Source organism: Sorex fumeus, unplaced genomic scaffold, assembly GCF_029834395.1.
Source record: "Sorex fumeus unplaced genomic scaffold, SorFum_2.1 ptg000043l, whole genome shotgun sequence".
Classification (NCBI taxonomy): Eukaryota; Metazoa; Chordata; class Mammalia; order Eulipotyphla; family Soricidae; genus Sorex; species Sorex fumeus.
The window spans coordinates 33,836,701-33,855,913 of NW_026606100.1; the positions used below are offsets into that span (position 1 = coordinate 33,836,701).

The 19,213-nt window shown below is 39.0% G+C and overlaps 1 protein-coding gene across 1 annotated transcript in view; it reads left to right on the plus strand.

Annotated features, from left to right (window-relative positions):
- Positions 1 to 19,213, plus strand: part of CFAP58 (cilia and flagella associated protein 58) — a 104,608-nt gene that overhangs the window by 24,429 nt on the left and 60,966 nt on the right. Inside the window, exons 8-11 of the mRNA XM_056120319.1 lie at positions 2,456 to 2,538; positions 5,236 to 5,427; positions 16,442 to 16,603; positions 17,293 to 17,439. Of these exons, the coding sequence (XP_055976294.1) occupies positions 2,456 to 2,538; positions 5,236 to 5,427; positions 16,442 to 16,603; positions 17,293 to 17,439 (584 nt within the window). The remainder of the gene's footprint in view (positions 1 to 2,455; positions 2,539 to 5,235; positions 5,428 to 16,441; positions 16,604 to 17,292; positions 17,440 to 19,213) is intronic.

Here is a 19,213-nt window from a genome sequence, read left to right on the forward strand (position 1 = left end):
TCTGATCTTTAAGATTATTAGCTAAAATAAAGATGTTTTATATCACTATTTAGTATGGATTATTAAAACATGGTAAAATAAATAAAAATAGCAACATGCTAATAAGATTCTTTAATTATTTATTTACTATTATATAATTATTTAATATAAATTATAAAATTATTTAACATTTTAGGGGAAAAGATAACACAAAAGTTTATAAGTTAAGATTGGGAAATTTTATGAAATAAAAGCAAATTTTTAATGTAGCAAACTGCATATATAAAGAATAAATTGACCAAAAAATTGCCATATCATTATTGTATATGAAAACTGTTATGAATCTACAAAAAGGATAATAATTCTTGATAAAAAGGGGTAAAGTGTGGAACAGCTTGAAAAAAATATAAAAAGCCATAAAAAATGAAAAAGTAGTTTCACTACATCTCTACTAATCAAAGTAAAGTGAATTAAATGTGTAAATACTAATTTAAAAAACCTATAGAACTGCCAAAGATAAAATATAAGAATAGAACCCAATGGTGACTTGAGTGGGGATTTAAGTCACTATCACTGTCACTGTCCTCCCATTATTCATCGATTTGCTTGAGCAGTCCCAGTAACATTGTAAGACTTGTTACAATGTTCGGCATATAGGGTAGCTTGCCAGGCTTTGCCTTGAGGACAAGATACTTTCGGTAGCTTGCTGGGCTCTCTGAGAAGGGTGAAGGAATTTTTTTGAGAGATGTCTGGCAGGGGAGAAATCTCTTTTAAAAAAATTCCCTTCCGGGGGCCAGAGTGATAGTATAGCAGGTAGGGCACTCGCTTAGTATGAGCTGACTGGTTTGATCCCTGGCATCCCATATGGTCCTCTGAGCCACCAGAGGTGTCTGAGTTCTGAGGTCAGAGCCAGGAGAAAGCCCTGAGCACTGCTGATGTTGCCCCTCTCCAAAAAAAAAGAAAAAATCCAAACCAAACCAACAAAAATACCCTTCCAAAACCCACAAACCTGTTGGAGACTGGGGTTAAGGTGCTTGCCTTGCTGTGGCCACACCAATGATTCAAATCCAGCACAGCATATGGTACCCTGAACACTGGTCTCTCCACCAAAGTCCCCTTTGATACAGGATCTCTTTGTCTAGAGAAACAAATGAACAAAAACTCCTCCAGATTATTGCTTATAATTGCCTAAAAAAGAGAATCAGCTTACATGTTAAGATGAAAGAATTAGCTAAATAAATTATATATATTTTTCCTCCTGCCCTAAATGATATATTTTCATATAGTAAAATTTATTTAATGTTTGGTACTTACAAATTCAAGCTCCAGAGCAGCGTGTATAGTGCTAGTCCATTTTGGAGTGTAAATATATGAACAAATAAATGAACATATATATTCTGTATATTTTTATGATTCTTTCCATGTATGTATATTTTCATAGTAAGAATTCTGGAAAGAGACATCATGACCCTAAATAGATTCTAGTAGATGTAAGCTTTCCCTCTCGTTTGTTTATTTCTCCAATTTCTTCGTGTGTTCAAAAAAAAAGTTTAAGGAGAGCAGTGCTTTTTGGAGTCAGGGAAAACTTCTCCCATTCTCAGCCCTGTCTCCTCTTGCTGTGGACCCTGGGACTGTAGCTTAATCCCTAAACTACAGTTTCCACTTACTCAGTGGGACAGGAAGACTTGCTCTCTGAGTTGTAACGGAGACCTGATCACACTCAACAAACAGCAGTATAGCTCCCAATCGCTTGTAGAAAGCCACTTTTGTGCCACTTTGATTTGGGCAGATGCTCTCCCAGGTGAACTTGATATTCTTATTTTTTTAAAAATTTTTTAATTGAATCACCACGGGATACAGTTACAAAGCTTTCATGATTGAGTTTCAGTCATACAATGATTGGATACCCATCCCTCCACCAGAGGCATTTTCCACCACCAATGTCTCCGAGTATGCCTCCCACCATTCCCACTCCACCCCACCCCTGCCTCCATAGGAGGAAGTTTCCTTCTCTCTCTCTCTCTCTCTCTCTCTCTCTCTCTCTCTCTAATTTTTGGTCATCATAGTTTGCAATACAGATACTGAGAGGCCATCATGTTTGGTCCTTAATCTACTTTCAGCACACATCTCTCATTCTGAGCAATCCCCCCAACCATCATTGACTAAGTGGTCTCTTCTCCATCCCAACTTCCTTCTCCCCAGCACATGAGGCAGGCTTCCAAACCATGGATCAAACTCCTGGCCCTTGTATCTACTTTCCTTGAGGGTTAGTCTCATACTATGTTATTTTATATTCCCCAAATAAGTACAGTCACTATATGTCTGTCCCTCTCTGACTCAGTTCACTTAGCATGATACTTTCCATATCCATCCACTTAAAAGCAAATTTCATGACTTGATCTATTGTGTAGATGTATCATAGTTTCTTTAACCATGGACTTGACATTTATGTTTGCTTTTCTCCCTTGCAATTTAGAGGTGGAAGCATCAAAGAAACAAGCAGAGCTTGATAAGAAAGCAATGGATGAGCTTCTGAGAGAAAGGGATATATTAAATAAGGTCAGTGTGTCATAGTAACGTGGTAAGTACAGCCATAATTGCTGACTAACAGGTTTCAAACAAAACCTGGGCAAACAGAAGTCGGTTAGGATGAGTACTAATGCTCAGTTTCCCCATAAGCAACAGTCCACTGTTCATTGTACACTGTCCGAAGCCCACTGTTCACTGCTCCATGTTTGAAACTGTATTACCACCACCTAGGACGCAAAAGGACTTAGAAGAACTATAATATAAATGCACAGGGGATTTACATGCTTTGTGTGTTTTGTTTTTGTTGCTGGTGTGTTATTTGATGGTATTCTGAGCTTCTGGTCAACATTTTTGTTGAATTAGATATCTATAATCTGTGTTTTTTGCTACTGCAGAAAATACAAGTAAATGCTACTAAAAAAATCCCCTAATGTTTGAGGGTGATAGTTGGTGGTAAGAAACCCCAGTGGTGATGAGGATGCCTAGTGGGTGGTAGGAAACACTTCTTGCCTTTCTTCTTTTCAGGATTGTTGCAGGCTGTGGTCCTTCTGCCACACCCTACCACCCACTCCTGCTCTGATCTCTTCTGGTATTTGAGTGCAATATGATACAAAGCTGAGGGATCTTGAGACCCTCTATTCCAGCTCTCTCCTTCAAAAGGTCCCTTCCAGAGGATTCCTTCCATTATAGTCACTCTCAGGAGATTATCTTCTGTCAAGGATTTAGGGACAACTTTCTGCTCAAGGATTTTCTTCAGGAAGCACAGGTGTACTATGCAGAGTCAGCTTCCAGAACAGATGGCCTGATGACTTTTGGTCAAGACAGCTTCATCTCTTCAAAGTTGAAACAACCTCTATTTGTTCAGTTTGATTTTCATTCTTTCTTTACATTTCCCAGAATTGAACAGATGTTAGCAAAATGGACTGCCTTTAATCTTTAAATAAAGAGTCTTGAAGGGAGAAATACCAGAAAATAATAGGCTATTAGATGATAGCTTTATAGCATACATCAGATAGCTTTAGATGCTGAATACTTCTTAAGAAAAATCATAATTTCCTGATATAATGCATTCCTTTCCTCCATAAATTTATATATGAAAATAGTATTATTACATTTAAAATTTGTTTTTAACAATACAATTTTAATACATTCATATTTTATATTTTATACAGACTTGTAAACAGTAAGTTTTCTGCTATGATAGGACATGTAGCCCAACCTGAATTTTACATTTAATTTGATTTGACTGATGCTAACTGCCCCTCTCAGAGAGTCTGGCAAGCTACCGAGAATATCTCACCTGCACAGCAAAGCCTGGCAAGCTACCCGTGACGTATTTGAGATGCCAAACACAGTAACAAGTCTCACAGTGTTACTGGGCCCGCTCGAGCAAATCAATGAACAATGGGAGGACAGTGACAGTGACAACTACTTCTTTTAGGCAAGGCAAACTTTTTTCTTTTTTTCCCTCCTGGCTATGGCATCCTTTGCACCCATGCCCAACCTTTTGCAGGTATGCAATCAACTTTTCCTGGTAATACATCATTTCTCCATAGTCTTGAAATGCTGCCTTTGTCAGTTGAATGAGGGATACAGTTTTGACAGCAGGCAGTGTTAACGCAGTTTGGTTCTTTCAGTGTCATGTCAAAGTGCTTTGTCTCTGAAAGAGAAAATGTTTAATTCAGTGCTTAAAAACAAAGTTGACCTTTTTTATTTTCTACACTATCACCCAACCAAGGTTTAAGGTGCACTTTACCTGTTTATTTTCTAGTGCTTCTCAGATCTGGCTGTAGGCAAGTGATGATTAGAGGTTTGGGACAGGACTATTGAGGTGCCTATGGTAACCCGAGGAGATAGAGGGGTCTCAGGAACTGACCTGGCCTGGCATTCTTGGGGAGGCAATGTTCTTCCTTTATCACTGGACTTTTTAAGTTTTTCCTCCATCTGCCTTTCTTTTTAATGAAATTGTTTATTTCTTAGGTCTTATAGCAGAAAATTGCTATGACCAACAGCTTCCTATTTAGATCTTCTAGTGAGTTGCAAAAATTCTAAAGATCCTACTTCAAAAGCCCATAGGATTTTTTGATGGGTGATTAGGTCCATTCAGCTGCGGCTAGGGAAGTAGCCAAACCATCCTGAGTTATCTGCTGTTAACTCTGTGATTCAGGGGAATGACCTGGCTTCTTAGGGGACCAACCCAAGGCATTTCCACTTCAGTGTCAGAAACCATCAACTCATCTTTAAAAAATCCAGGGGGTCACAAGGAAGATAGCTCAAGTAGAAGATCACATGCTAAGCTTTTGCAAGACCCACATTTGATCCCTGGTACCATGTGCCTCCCAACAATTACTGGGTGTAGTTCTGAAGGCCCCCAATACCTTTATACTGTGCGCTGCTAGATGTGGGAATATGAAAATAACCTAGGTGCTTTGAGTGTCATCCCAGATTTTCTGAATATAAATCTTTGGAGTTGAGACACGGACATCTGTGTTTTAAAAAATATTGAGTTAATTTGTGTGTGTGTTAAAATATGCATGAGAAAAAATTTGCTTGATACATTTGTATGCGTATTTAGTGTCTTGTACAATATTATCATGACAAGAGAGGATATGGTTCTTTTTATTTATCAAAAACAATGCATCTAATTATTTTCAAGATGAAACAATAAAGTTCACTAAAAGTCATATGAGTTTTGAGCCATGTGACGGTTGTGTTGTCCTTTTTTAGAATATGGTTAAAGCAGTTCATGCAACCCAGAAACAGATTGACCTGGTAAAGCTCCATGAACAGGCCAAGAGGAACCTGGAGGAGGAAATCCAGAACTACAAAGAGGAGGCTCAGAAGCAGAGGAAGATCATCTTCCAGCTGGAGAAGGATAGAGATCGGTACATCAATGAAGCCAGTGACCTCACACAAAAGGTAAGCTGCTCCTGGGTGATGTGGAGAAGCATCAGCCTGGTTTGGACTGCGACACACTGAGGCAAAGTGGACCGACTCAGATTTCAATTCGGGGTTCACATAAAGATCTAAGAGCGCTAACGTTCACAGAATGAGAACAGTCCAGAGCTGTTCTGGGTCAAATAGTGAAACGGTTAAGGCTTGGCTTTGATAGTTTCCATTTTCCCTTTCTGGGATCTTTCTCTCAACTTCTGGGCTCTTCCTCTTCCTTATGGCCCTGCCGTGTGGTACCCTCAGTTCTGCCTCACCAGGGCTGTAGGCATCATGGCTCTTTGGTTTTCATGCCCCATCTGTCTCTCAGAGCCAGTATGCCAATAAGTTGTTAGGAGAAAAGCAACTAATTAGTGGCTTCTGGCCTCAGTGAACCATGTTACATATTCACAAAGCATTCTAATTTTAAAACAGTTGCAAGCCTAAAATCTCATCAGTGATGGAAATCCATAGGCTAGCTAGCTAAGTTCCAGACTGTACATATTGGAAACTGCTTTTGAAGTTGAGAGCTCAGGACAGAATCTTTGAGAATGACATTAGTTAGGGATCTGTCTTTGACTTAAATCAGTTGTCTTAGTTGTAATTGCCTACATTAAGCATAAGGGTTAAATGAGAGCTCTCTTGAGGGCCCAGAACTGAGGTTTCAAGATCAGGGGCTGTGGAGCAGAGAAGAGTTTGAGTTAGGAGCCTTGAGAAGACTTGGGGAGATCCGGGAGAGAAGACTCATTTGATAAGATTATTTCTTTTTCTTCCAGAAAAATGTGGTTATACAGTGCAAGTACTCTCTTCTGTCTCTGCAATGACACCTGCAGTAAAGCCTCCAGTAGTTACTAGGGCTTGTGCAGGTGTTTTTTATTGGGGTTAAATCTCCAAGAAGATGACAAAGGAGACAGATACCGTTTGAGTTGTGAGCATAAGGAAAGTGGAAAATAAGCTTTGCTATTAGGAAATCAGCTTAGATCAAATAAAAGCTCAGCGGGTAATCTCAGAATGTAGCCGTGGAAGACACTGACACTGACCGATACACAGTCCAGCCCTGGGCATAGGTTCTTTGCCTTTTCAAATATTCCCATGATTCTCAGTCCCTGACTGGGAGCCTTTGTAAGACAGCATATTTCCCTTCTGATTTAGCTGACTTAGACGCTCCATTGATTGGTTTTCTAACTCCCAGAGGAATAGTCAATTTTCTAGCTTGGACTAGCCCACTAAGTCTCTGGATGAGTCATCTTAAACTGCAATAAATAACCCTAAACTCTCATTGGTCTGTAGCAACAGATACGGTTTTTTGCTCATATTAGTGGCCTATGAGAGTCAGCCACAACCTTGCCTATGTCCTCTTTCTTCGAGGCTTACCCTGTCAGGGCCACTGCTAGCAGGAGACAGGCATGGAATCTTTGGCCAAAGCAAGTCATACAGTCATACCTGACATTCCTGAGTAGGAAGGTGATCTTCTAAGGGGGCATGGTGACTGTAACTGAGCATATAGTTTGTTGCAGCCTCTTATTTCTTCCTGATAATAAGTTTCTCTCCCCTCTTGACTGCCATCACAATGTTAGAGTTAACTAGTGAAAGTGTCAATGTGAGACATTTTTTTTTCCAGCCTTACAAACATGTCACCTCTTAGCAGTGTGGGTAGTACTTCCTAACTTTTTTTTTACATCATGACATAAAATGTTATATCTACACCCTGTGGAAATAGGGGATGAATCTTTTCACAGCTGGGTAGGACTAACCCAGGGTTAACCATCTGTTCAGTTCCCACCTGACTATTCTAGGGATAGGATCTATCAATATTTTGCAATAGATTTGTAACCCATGCAAGACAAAGCTCTTGGTATACCCCAAATTCAGACTTTCTTCTCCCTAGAAGTTCTTTCTCCCTTGCTCTACATGAAAGCCTTTTTTAGCCTTCAGTAACCACTTGAAAAGAGCAGAAAAGCAAGTAAACAAAATCCGAAGAAAATAATGGCAGATTTGGCCAGGTAGATAGCTCAAAAGACTAAAGTGGATACTTTGCACGCTAGAGCCCCAGATTTGATCCCTGGCTGCAGATAGTTTGCTGGGCACCACTTGGAGTGACCCTTAAATACTGAGTTGGAAGTAGCCCCCTAGCATTGTTGGTATGGCCCTCAAACCAACAACAAAGGAATGGATTTAAAATCTGCATTGAGAGGGGCTGGAGAAATACTACAGTGGGAAGGACATTTGCCTTTCATGTGCTGACCCAGGCTTGATTTGGGGCATCTCATATGGTTCCCCAAGCACCGCCAAGAATAATTCCTGAGTACAGAGTTAGGGGTAATCCCTGAGCATTGCCAGGTATGATCCAAAAAGCAAACAATAAAATAAAATTTAAAAATCCACATTGAAATTAATAAACAACAGAAACAATGTTTTGGAAAACAAAAACAAATTTCAGTTCAAGTTTCTATTTGAGAAATTCTCTTAGAATGCAGAGGGGAAAAAAAAAAGAACAAAGAGAAATTCCCAGAGGGCATGTAAGCAAGAACAGGGAATTAAAGCAGCACACACAGAGAGGAATTCTGGCAGTGGAACTGAGCCACAAAACAGAGATGTATGTAATGGGGAAACATTTTTGGTAGATAAAGCCTTAAGCATGCAGTCTGAACATATTCCAGATAAACATATTCCAGTGACAGGAGAGTCTCCTGATCTTATCCTAGAGGAAAGGTTATATATTGGGACAAGAGAGCTAGAAAAAGGATTAAGGCACTTGCCTTGTATGCAGCCGATCTAGGTTCAATCCCTGCACTACAGTTGGTCCCCTTGAACGCAGAGCCAGGAGTAAATCCTGAGCACCACTTGGTGTATTCCAAAAACAAACCCAAAAAAGTTTGTGTGTGCATGTTCATCACTGTCACCGTCACTGTCCTCCCATTGTTCATCGATTTGCTTGAGCGGGCCCAGTAACGTCTCCATTGTGACACTTGTTACTGTGTTTTGGCATATCGATTTTGTCATGGGTAGCTTGCAAGGCTTTGCCGTACGGGCGAAATACTCCTGGTAGCTTGCTGGGCTCTCCGAAAGGGGCGACAGAATCGAACCTGGGTTGGCCGGGTCAGCCACATGCAAGGCAAATGCCCTACCCGCTATGTTATTGCTCCGTGTTCATATGCTTTTATATTCACTTTGCATTGTTTTTACCTACAATGATGCAGAAGGGTATTCTCTGAGAATTAGACAAAAAGGAAAAGGAGAAGCTGAGTTGCCTTTACTTTTTAATAGGAAAAGATGGAAGGAGATATACCAGCATATTAACAGTGATTATCTTTGGATGGTAGTGAGATAAATGGTTTTAGTTTTCCTCTTTTATGCATTTTGTATTTTCCCAGTTTTCTAAAACAAACACAATTTACTGTAGTATCTGATAAAAAGAATAAAGACAAACTATTAATAAAATCTTGCCCTTTTTTCAAGAAGCAAATGAAATTTCACTTCCCCAAGGAGCATTATTAAAACTGATCTCCAACCCCTCCAAACTTGGTTCCGTGCCCTGGCAGTGGAGGAAATTCTGTATTATCTTGCCTTTGTTTGCGTATCTGCTTCCTTCTACTTACAGACTCCTGGAAGGCAGGTCTTATTTCCTTCTGAGCTCCTTAGAGTAGTTTTTGCTAAGTAGATTTTCAAATAGTTTCGAAAGAATGAATAGAAAGCCTAATCAGACATGTGACTTAGCTAGCCCAGGCTTACTTTTGGGTACATGGATTAAATCTTCAAGGATGTATTTATTGCTATGGATGTGCCCTCCCTCTGAATCCCCATGGTACATGCTGCCATGGCATCGTCTCTGGATCAGCCTTGGCAATTGCAGCTGTGAGCCACTTGCAGCTCCATCTCATCTTCCCTGTGGGCTGCAGAAAATAGTACCAATTGTTTGCCTTCAGGCACTCTCTGTTTGGAGAAATATGAGTAAAATCTACAATGCTGAAAGCGCCACATTGCATTTTATTAATTTCGCTTTTGCATTTTTAAATTAGAAAGAAGATTTCTTTGGGTGTCAAAACTGGATTGTTCAAAATCTCAAGTCTTTTCTTAGTATTTTTTATTTTTTCTTAATCAATGCTCCATAATAATACTGCATAGTACACAATCAGTAAGTCTCACTTTTCACTCATACACCTGCAATTCATGGAGCTCAGCTGATCGGGGCTAGGCTTGGCTCCAAGATATGCCTTGGGTCCTGTTCTGTTTGTGGGTTTCTCATCCTCCCAGCATCAAAGTTCTTCTCAAGGAGATAGGAAGAAACATGAAGGTAGCCATTTGTAAGGTACCCCACAAGCATATTTCATGACTCCCTTCTTTTTTGTTTTCTGGAATCCCACTGGGCTTGAGCAAATCACCAATCCAAGCTCAACCTCAGTAACATGGGGGTAAGAAGCAATTGCCTGGAGACTGTGGGAGCAGGAAAAGGGCGTAAAGGTGTCCTGAATGATAAGGTAATCTACTACTTTGGGTTGCAGCTTTTTTTTTTATTCTCGTGGACTTTCCTCTGTTGCATTCTAAAATTTGCTATTCAAGCAAATCAAGACACCCTGGGAATGAATGACATTACAAGTTTTGGTCCTCCATATTTATTCTTCTGAATATTCACAATTTTTAGGTAAAATAACCCTTGTTAATTATTAAATTTTCCAAACATTTTCTACCTGTTATATATTTGTCTCATTTTGGGATACTCCTTTATCGTTCTAAGTATTAGTCTTCTGACAATTTCCTGCTAGACATTTTGTATGCCAAAAAAGTGTTCCTTCACCATGAATTCCTATTCATATGCTTCTTAACTCACTGCTTATTTGCCTATAATAATGTCAGGCACAGCTTTTTTAGACAGAGGTGCCAAGACATGAATAAAAATGTACTTTAAAGGGCTTAGAAGTGAGGAAAGCAAAGGTAATCAAAGGAATATCATTCAGAAAATAGATATCTTTCCAATGGAAAAAAACTCCTGTTTCCTTGATATTAATTTGAAGTTTTATACAAAGTATCTTTAATAAGGTAGAACCCTGAAGAGAAGTTTCAAAGGGACAGATACAAATTATAAGCTATTTATGTTCTATTAAAAAGTATATCATGGATCATTATTTTCTTGAAGAACAAAATTTGCCCATAGAAAAATTAAATTTCAATGTTCATTGCTGTTTATATAATATCACATAGCACAGTGGTAGGGTGTTTGCCTTGCACGCATCCAACATGGCTGACCCGAGTTCGATTCCTCCACCCCTCTCGGAGAGCCCGGCAAGCTATCGAGAGTATCTCGCCCGCACGGCAGAGCCTGGCAAGCTACCCAAGACGTATTCGATATGCCAGACACAGTAACAACAAAGTCTCCAATGGAGACGTTACTGGGCCCGCTCGAGCAAATCAATGAACAATGGGAGGGCCTTTACCTTTACCTTTACCATGATAAACAACTAATATTTTAAAATAATTAAATTGCTATAGGTCAGGGACCTATAAGGATGATCCAAAATCTTATTTTTATATAATTATGTGTGTATGTGTGTTGGGGGCACTACCAGCTATGTTCAGGGCTTATTCTTGGCTCTATGCTAAGGGATCACTTTGGGCAGACTCAGAGGATCAGATGGGATGCTGAGGATTGAACCTGGGTCAGCCACATGCAAGGCAAGTGCCTTACCAGCTGTAATATATCTGTCCCCCTTCCCAAATGCTTATTTAAAGAACTTATTCATAATACCACTCTAGGGTAGATATTATCCCCATTTTATAATAGAAACATTTATACCATACTATTAAAAACAGAAACAGGGCTGGAGAGATGGCACAGAGGTTAGGAGCTTGCCTAGTATTTGTGGCTGACCCTACTTTGCTTTCTAGTGCCACATATGATCTCCCAAGCATCACTTGCAATTGATTCCTAAGCGTAGAGGCAGGAGTAAGGCCTGAACACTACCAGGTATGACCCCCAAATCAAAATTCCAAACCAAACTGACCAAACAAACAACAAAGTCCAGAAGCATAGAGCTTGAGGATAAAATAAAAAATCAAGAAAAGCAGGGAGGACTTAAAAATTCACATTCCTGGACACCTGAGGTTGTTCTTTTTCCAGGTAGTGAGCTTTTTCCACTTTTATTATGGAGGCAAAGGCATTGTCAGCACTCAAACCATTGACATTGAGTCAGAAAAACTTATTTGAGAAGTTTATTGTACTGATATTTCATCAAATGTAAGTTAAAGGGTTCCAAATTCAATGACCTACTTTCTTATCCTGCCTTCGTCGCTATGATGTTTTGACTATGCTGCAGATTTTTGGCATGCGTTATTGATTTTTATCTCACTCATATTTCTATTGGCAGGTTGTTTTAACAGTGAAAGAAAAGGTAGGATTAGGTTATAAACTGGAACTGTACCCTCAGAGTGCACCATAAGCATTTTCTGGGCTCCTCTGAAGTACATCTACAACTTTAAGAAGCTCCAACTCTCCACCCATAATAACGCTTTCTATATTTGGATGTGATTTATCTCATGAGCTGGGTTGAAGTACTAAAGGGAAATCAATTAGTTTAGTTCCAGCCCACCACTGGCATCCCACATTTTGTGATATACTATTTTTGATAGGGGGGGGGGCGGGGGACATTTTGCTGATGAAAGGTTTTGCTTTTACATAACACTTCCACATTTTATGAATTTTCAGGTTTTCCACTTTTACCTGATATTGGTTTGACTGACTTTCACCAAAGAAAATTTAATGCCAATACTTAAATTAATTTCTCTGTTATCGATTCTTAATGTATATATATATATATATATATATATTTATCTATTTATTTTGTCATGGTATTGAAATTCCTTTGAGATTCTGGATATTCTAATCAATTCTGATTACTCCCAGTTTTAAGAGTCCAGAAGTAACTTCATGATTTTTGTGCATTGTTGTGGACAGAAAGATGGGCCCTGCTGGTTGGACGCCATGAGAAGAAATGCTCCAGGTTGTAGCTTTTCTCTGCAGTATTATTCTGTCTGTGCAGCGGATTATTCTTGTTTTTCCTTTTCTCAAAGTGATTGAATAAGCAATTTTTTCTCTTCTCTGATGTGCTGCTTGATATTCTGAATGCTGATGATGCTGTTCAAAGTATTTTCACTCTATTCATTTCACTGGCCCCAAAGATGATGTCACGTCCATAGGAAGACTAAATTTTAGACAGAGACAGTCTCTTTCTTTAAAAAAAATTAAATATCCAGAACAAACCCCCAACTTAGTTTCACATTTATTTCTAAATAACACTTTTTAATCACTTGTGGTATATCGTCAGACACTGTATTACTCATTCTTTTTTTTTTTTTATTGGTGAGACACCATGAGGTACAGTTGTAGACTTACAAAATTTTGTGCTTGGGTTTCAATTATACAATGATCAAATACCCATCCCTCCACGAGTGCCCCTTTCCCACCACCACGGATCCCAGTATCCCTCCCACCCCCATCCCCCACATTCTTAAGGATTCTAAAGATTTCAGACAAATGATGGGAGAAGGAAAGGGATTTCTTTTCACTTTATACCTATCAATCTATCTCTTCACCAGGTTTCCTGGCATCAGATTTTCTCATTTTTCTCCTTTCATGTACCCATTCACCTCGAGTTTATATATATTTTTACCTTGGGCCATTTTCTTTCCATACAAAAGGGATAGTGGCAACTATCAATTTAAAGATAATAAAATAGTAAAGTATATAAAATATTTTGTATAACTGGCCTCTTAACTCTACATAATTGGTTAAAATAGGTAATCATCTCTAAGATGCCTACATCTTAGAAAATAGAAAATATAGATAGATAAATTGGGGGGGATTCAATGGGAGTCAATGGAAAAGTTGAGAAGTTAGCACCCATACAGTTTCTGAAGGCTTAATGATTTTAAAATTGCCTTTCCTCAAACTTTTAAGAATCAGATAACTTGGGTGTGTATGTGAGGGGTAATTTGGGAACGTACTCATGCACTTTACATTATTTGGGGTATTGTTTGGCATTGCTTTACTGCTATAACTCATTCTTTCTGCAGTGATAATAAATACAATTTCTAGGTCCAAAAGAAAGTTTGGGTTGTAAGGAGAGACCTTGGTTGGGCTAGGTTAATTGGATAAAAAGGAACAGACAGTTCCCACAAATCATGTAAATCCCAAGTATTAACTTTTCAGATAAGATAGTTAGGCCCATTTTTAGAAACTATTTGATAGCTCACAAGTATTTGATTTTTAATGCTTGGTGTGTAACTTGTTGTATCCTTTCCTTTGTTATTTAAGTTTATGGCAAATTTACTTAGCAGAGGTGAACTTGGGGTAGGGAATGTGTCTTATTCCTCTCTCTACCACTGAGTACTTTCCATGGGTCAGTTTTACAGTACCAGAGTAGGTCAGTTTTAAACAGTGTCTCACATCTCACAGACATGTCTTCACTGAGTGAAAGAATAAATGGGTGAGTGGATAAATGAGAAGAAATAAAGGTGAGCTATTAACTTTATGAAACCAGAAGAAAACTTCATTTTCAAAAAGAACTGAAAAGCAAGCTCGAGACCAAGTTTATTCATGACTATGTATGCAGAATCCTAAATGGAATTCTAGCAAACGAAATTCAACAGTACATTAAAAGAATCATCCAGTATGACCAAAGAGGGTTTATCCTGACTCTGCAAATACATTTTTCTATTAAGAAAACTCTTTCCAATGGTCTGGATATGTAAAGTGTTATAGTCATTCTAAAAATCAGTCTAGCAGTATCTGTTAAAGTTAAAAATAGGGCTAATTTTGAACCAGACATTTAACTCTTGGGAATCCATCTCTTGGAAGTAAAATCACAAGTGTATGATGCCACGTGTACAAAAAAATATCACTGCATTATGGTTCAGAGTGTCAGGAAAAAGGAAACACAGTTAAAGCCTATCATTAGAGTTTAGCATACAAATGTACATCCACACGGTAGGGTGTTATAGCATTTACAAAGACTGATCATTAATTCCAATGATCGATGTTGGGGTTGGGCCATACTCATTGGTGCTTAGGGATTACTCCTGACTCTGTGCTCAGGAGTTACTCCCTGATGGTGCTAAGGGGACCATATGCTGTGCCTGGAAACACCGTAACACCTATATTATCTCTCTGGTCCCAAAGTACAATTTAGTAACAAGCAAGGTAAATAAAAGTGTAAGGTCTCGTTTTTCTAACAAATAGAAACAAAATCCAAAGTGCAAAGCAAAGGTATACATGTATGTATATATATATATGTGTATATATACATACATACGTACATACATATATATTACATGAATTGCTGAGCATGGTATTTCATTGGCTATCAGTTTTTTCTTTGAATATTGGGGTGAAAATATGTATTGTAATTCTCATAGAGTTTTTTTTTTCTTTTTGGGTCACACCCGGCAATGCTCAGCGGTTACTCCTGGCGCATGCACTCAGGAATTGCTCCTGGCGGTGCTCAGGGGACCATATAGGGTGCTGGGAATCGAACCTGTGTCGGCCATGTTGGCTGCGTGCAAGGCAAACGCCCTACCCGCTGTGCTATCGCTCCAGCCCCCTCATAGAGTTTTTAGATAAAGATTAAATGAGCTATTTCATAAATGCCTGGTGCCTAAGACACATTGACTATTATGGTGTTCATGATGTTTGTAGATATGTGTAGAATATGTAGAATTCAGAGAAAAATATGGAAGAACAAAGGCTACAAGTTTACCTGGTTATATTTTAGGTAGTTGAGGGATTAGTGTTGGCTAAGGAGAGGAGGGCGGAAGGAAGGTCCAGGTAAATATAGCAAAAGAGTATTATTTCACATGCGTGCTTATATTTAAAATTAGGACATGAGGGGCTATGTACAAAGAAATTAAAAAAATAATTTTCAAAAGAAACACTTATTGCCAAGTATTTTAAAGCAGGGGCTAGAGAGATAGTACAGTCGGTTAGGAGTTTGCCTTCCTTGCACTCAACTGAACTGTTTGATCCCTGGTACCACATATGGTCCTCTGAGTCTGCCAGGAGTGATTCCCAAGTGCACAGCCAGGAGTCATCTCTGATCATCACCTGGATGTGACCCCAAAAACATAAATGAAAGGATGTCAGGTATAATAAAGCAATTGACCACCAAGAAAAAAATTATACGGAACTATTTATGATAAAAAGGCATTTAATAAAATTTAATTTTACCCTTTCTTAAATGGAAGTCTAAGAAAACTGATCGATCCATTTTCTTGCTCAAAATTTTCTTCTTAAGGAATTTTAAAGGAAGTTTGTTATTTTAAAGAAATCGTAGTCTGGGGCCTTTATAGCTCCGAGAGATGTGACTTCTGCTTTCTGGGTGCTTGCAGAGGTGTAGGAGTCAATGGTGGAACTTTGTGCCTCAATTCTTTACGCTTGCAGAAAGTAGGCTGCTATTTTCATATCTCATCTTTCTTCCAAGGCTTTAGTGTACAATAGAATGCATTTTTATGAGGTCTTTTGAGTTTCCCTGATGGAGTGAAGTTGATGTTGGCAAGGCAGCATTATGATTGCTATCAGTGTTCAAAGGTCATTTTTTTTCTCATGGTCAACTTCATGGAGCTATGAGTGTGGGATAGGAGCTAAGTTATCGCTTATCTTTTTTCATGCTTGGTGTTAAGATCTGTTTAAGCTGAGCCTTTTCTTTGCCTTTTTGGTGCATAGGGTGATTAGGAGAGATTTTAAGAACTGAAAGGATTTCTTTCTCCCCGCCATGCTGTGATCACAGCCTAACTGTGCTAACAACTCAAGCACCAACTGAATGGCAGTGTCAGTCAATAAATTGTGTTTCATTGGTGCTCATCAGTGGGCTGCATTTCTGTATACTACCTGGTGATTAGACCTTGGTCAGCTTTTCTGACTGGTGGTTTCTTTGATAGTACTTTCTTATTTTCCTGAACTAATAACTGGAAATGGGCTTTTGAACCAACTGCACCTTTTTCCCCCTTTCTCCTCCAGGTCCTCATGAACATGGAAGACATAAAAGTTCGTGAGATGCAGATCTTTGACTATAGGAAAAAAATCGCCGAATCAGAGACTAAATTAAAACAACAGCAGAACCTTTATGAAGCTGTGAGGTCAGATAGAAATCTGTATAGCAAAAATTTGGTGGAGGCTCAGGTAAAGAAAATATTTATGCATTGACTTTTTTGATGCTTCCTCTCTGCTATCCTAATGGCAGAGTGTAGAATAAATCAAGAAATAAATCTCATGGTGCTTGCAAGCCAGGGAGCAACAATTTATACATACTGTCATGTTGTTTGAAATGGAAATGATACAAATGATAGGACTTGAGAATCCTGGCCCAGCTTTTAATTATTAGATAGAATCGCCATACTTCTGCTTCTGCTGTTTAAAACTGCTAGCAATGACTGTGACAGAAAGGGGAGCAGCAGTCTCTTGTCATCTAATTACAGACTCTGCTTCGTAATATGTCAGTGATCATGTTTGTTGTGTTTCCAGATTGTGCCTGCTAAAATTAGGAAAAAAGTGTATGAATTAGGAATAATGTGTAAGTGTGTGTGTGTGTGTGTGTGTGTGTGTGTGTGTGTGCGCGTGTGTGCACGTGCATACGTGTGTGATATTCACTATGAATACTTTGTATATGTACCTGATGAGAGTATTAAGAGTTAATGCTATAAAGTACTTTGGGGGTCAATGGGTACAAGTTACAAAGGAACAGTCCACTTGTCATTGGTCAAGAGATCTTTGCTGTAAAAGTCTCCCTTAAAAGCTCTTGAGTATGTATGAGCTCTTGAGGATGGTGATGTCTAATTCACTTTCAAACATTTCTCCTTTGCTTTTGTTAGGATGAGATAACGGAAATGAGGAGAAAGTTAAAGATTATGACCCATCAGGTAGACCAGTTGAAAGAAGAAATCTCTTCTAAGGAGTCAGCACTTGTGAAGCTACATCTGGAACAGCAGCGGATAGAAAAGGAAAAGGAAACACTGAAGGTACAGCTCTCATGACAAAAGTGATGGCCAAGAGTCTGTCTGTTCCACCTAACTGAGGTTGGCTCCAGGCTAGCTGAAGGCAACACAGGGCAAGGAGAGTGACAGGGCGAGAAGAGAAGGATGAGCCTATCTCCTCCTGGTCAAGCCTCCAGGCAGGTGGTGGTTTCAGATGAACATGGGGAGGGTCCCAATTCACCCACGCAAACTTCCATCACATAGGGGGAAGAGCGAACTGCTGGTATACAGCCATACCCAAGAAGCGCTGAACATGGAGGTTTCTTATAGTCCTTTTATTTTCAAAAGCCAAATCCAACCCTGTGCCCATATCCCACCCTTCTACCTGCTCCTTGGGTCTTCTATGAGGCAATTGAGACAGAACACTTGTCCCTCTGCTCCTAATCTTTGTATACATCTTGTGCATGTGCCTTTTCTGCCCGTATTGTCATAAATTACCAGGTACCATACTTTGTGTTCACTTGGTTTGCTCGTGATGAGATTAATAGTCCTTCTTACATCTCTGGGTCTTGGAACTTTGTAGGCACTTCTGTAATAAATTACCTCTGAGGTTTTTTTTCTATTTTATTGAGTCATACCCATTTAAATCTATGAATTTAGAATCTACTTATATAATATATAAAATCTTTCCAACAACACACACCGAATAATAATGCCCCTTCAAGACCTTTAACCAAATATGCTTTACTATCCAGTCACTAAACCTAATGTATTTTTCTTTTCCTATCAATCCAAAAGAGTTCCCTTTTGATTCTTTGACCAAGGATTTAAAGAGAAACTAAGAGAATGATGTCACTTTAATTTTGGAAAATACGTGCTCAGAATATTCATGAATGCTAATGAACCATGTGTAGAAACTCTGTTCAAAATGAGTTTGAAGATTGTGGTTTCTTTACCTGTTCGCTTTCAAAGATAGTGTTGATCTGGAAAAGTGTGTTGGTTTGGGGCAGGTTTACTATATTTTGGGGGTTATTAAATGGTTTTATTTCATTTTTCTGGAAAGGGGGCAGCAGGCCAAAAAAATGTTTGGGAACCTCTGCCTTAAGGGAAGATGAAAAAGTATTAGACAAATTATTTCACTAGTGTTGACCAGGAAATTTCAGATCAATTGTTTCTTGGGGGGGGGCAGGTTTAATACCTCTTGATTCTAAGATGAAGATATCTTTCTAAATTTAATAATGGGTTTGTCAGCTTAATGATAGGTCTTCATGGAAGTAGAACTACTACATCAAATGATATTAAGGTACATTTACTTGATCAGGGAAAGATTAAAATATAACAAAATTTCTTTTATAAAACAATGTTGTGATAACTGATATATTTATATGACACACTCCCCTTACAGCTTGTTCAATAAAAAGGACAGAAAATTCTGCATTAAAACTTAACGTACTTGGGGGACATAAAGATCTTATAGCAGGTTTGGTGCTTGTCTTGCATGCAGCTGACCCAGGTTCGATTGCTAGCACTCCATATGGTCTCCTCTGCACCTCCCAGAGTGATTCCTGATCACAGAGTCAGGAGTAAGCCCTGAGCACCACTAGGTGTGGCTTGAAAACAAAACAAAATACTCAACAAATCTTACAGAGATAGTAGAGGAGGTAGGGTGCTGACTTGGACGCTGTTGTCCCCAGTTCAATTCTCAGCACCATATATATAACACAGCACTTCCTGGAGTGATTCCTGAGCACAGAGCCAGGCATAAGCCCTGAGCACACCTGCATGTGGCCTAACTTCCCCCAACCTCCTATAAAAGAAA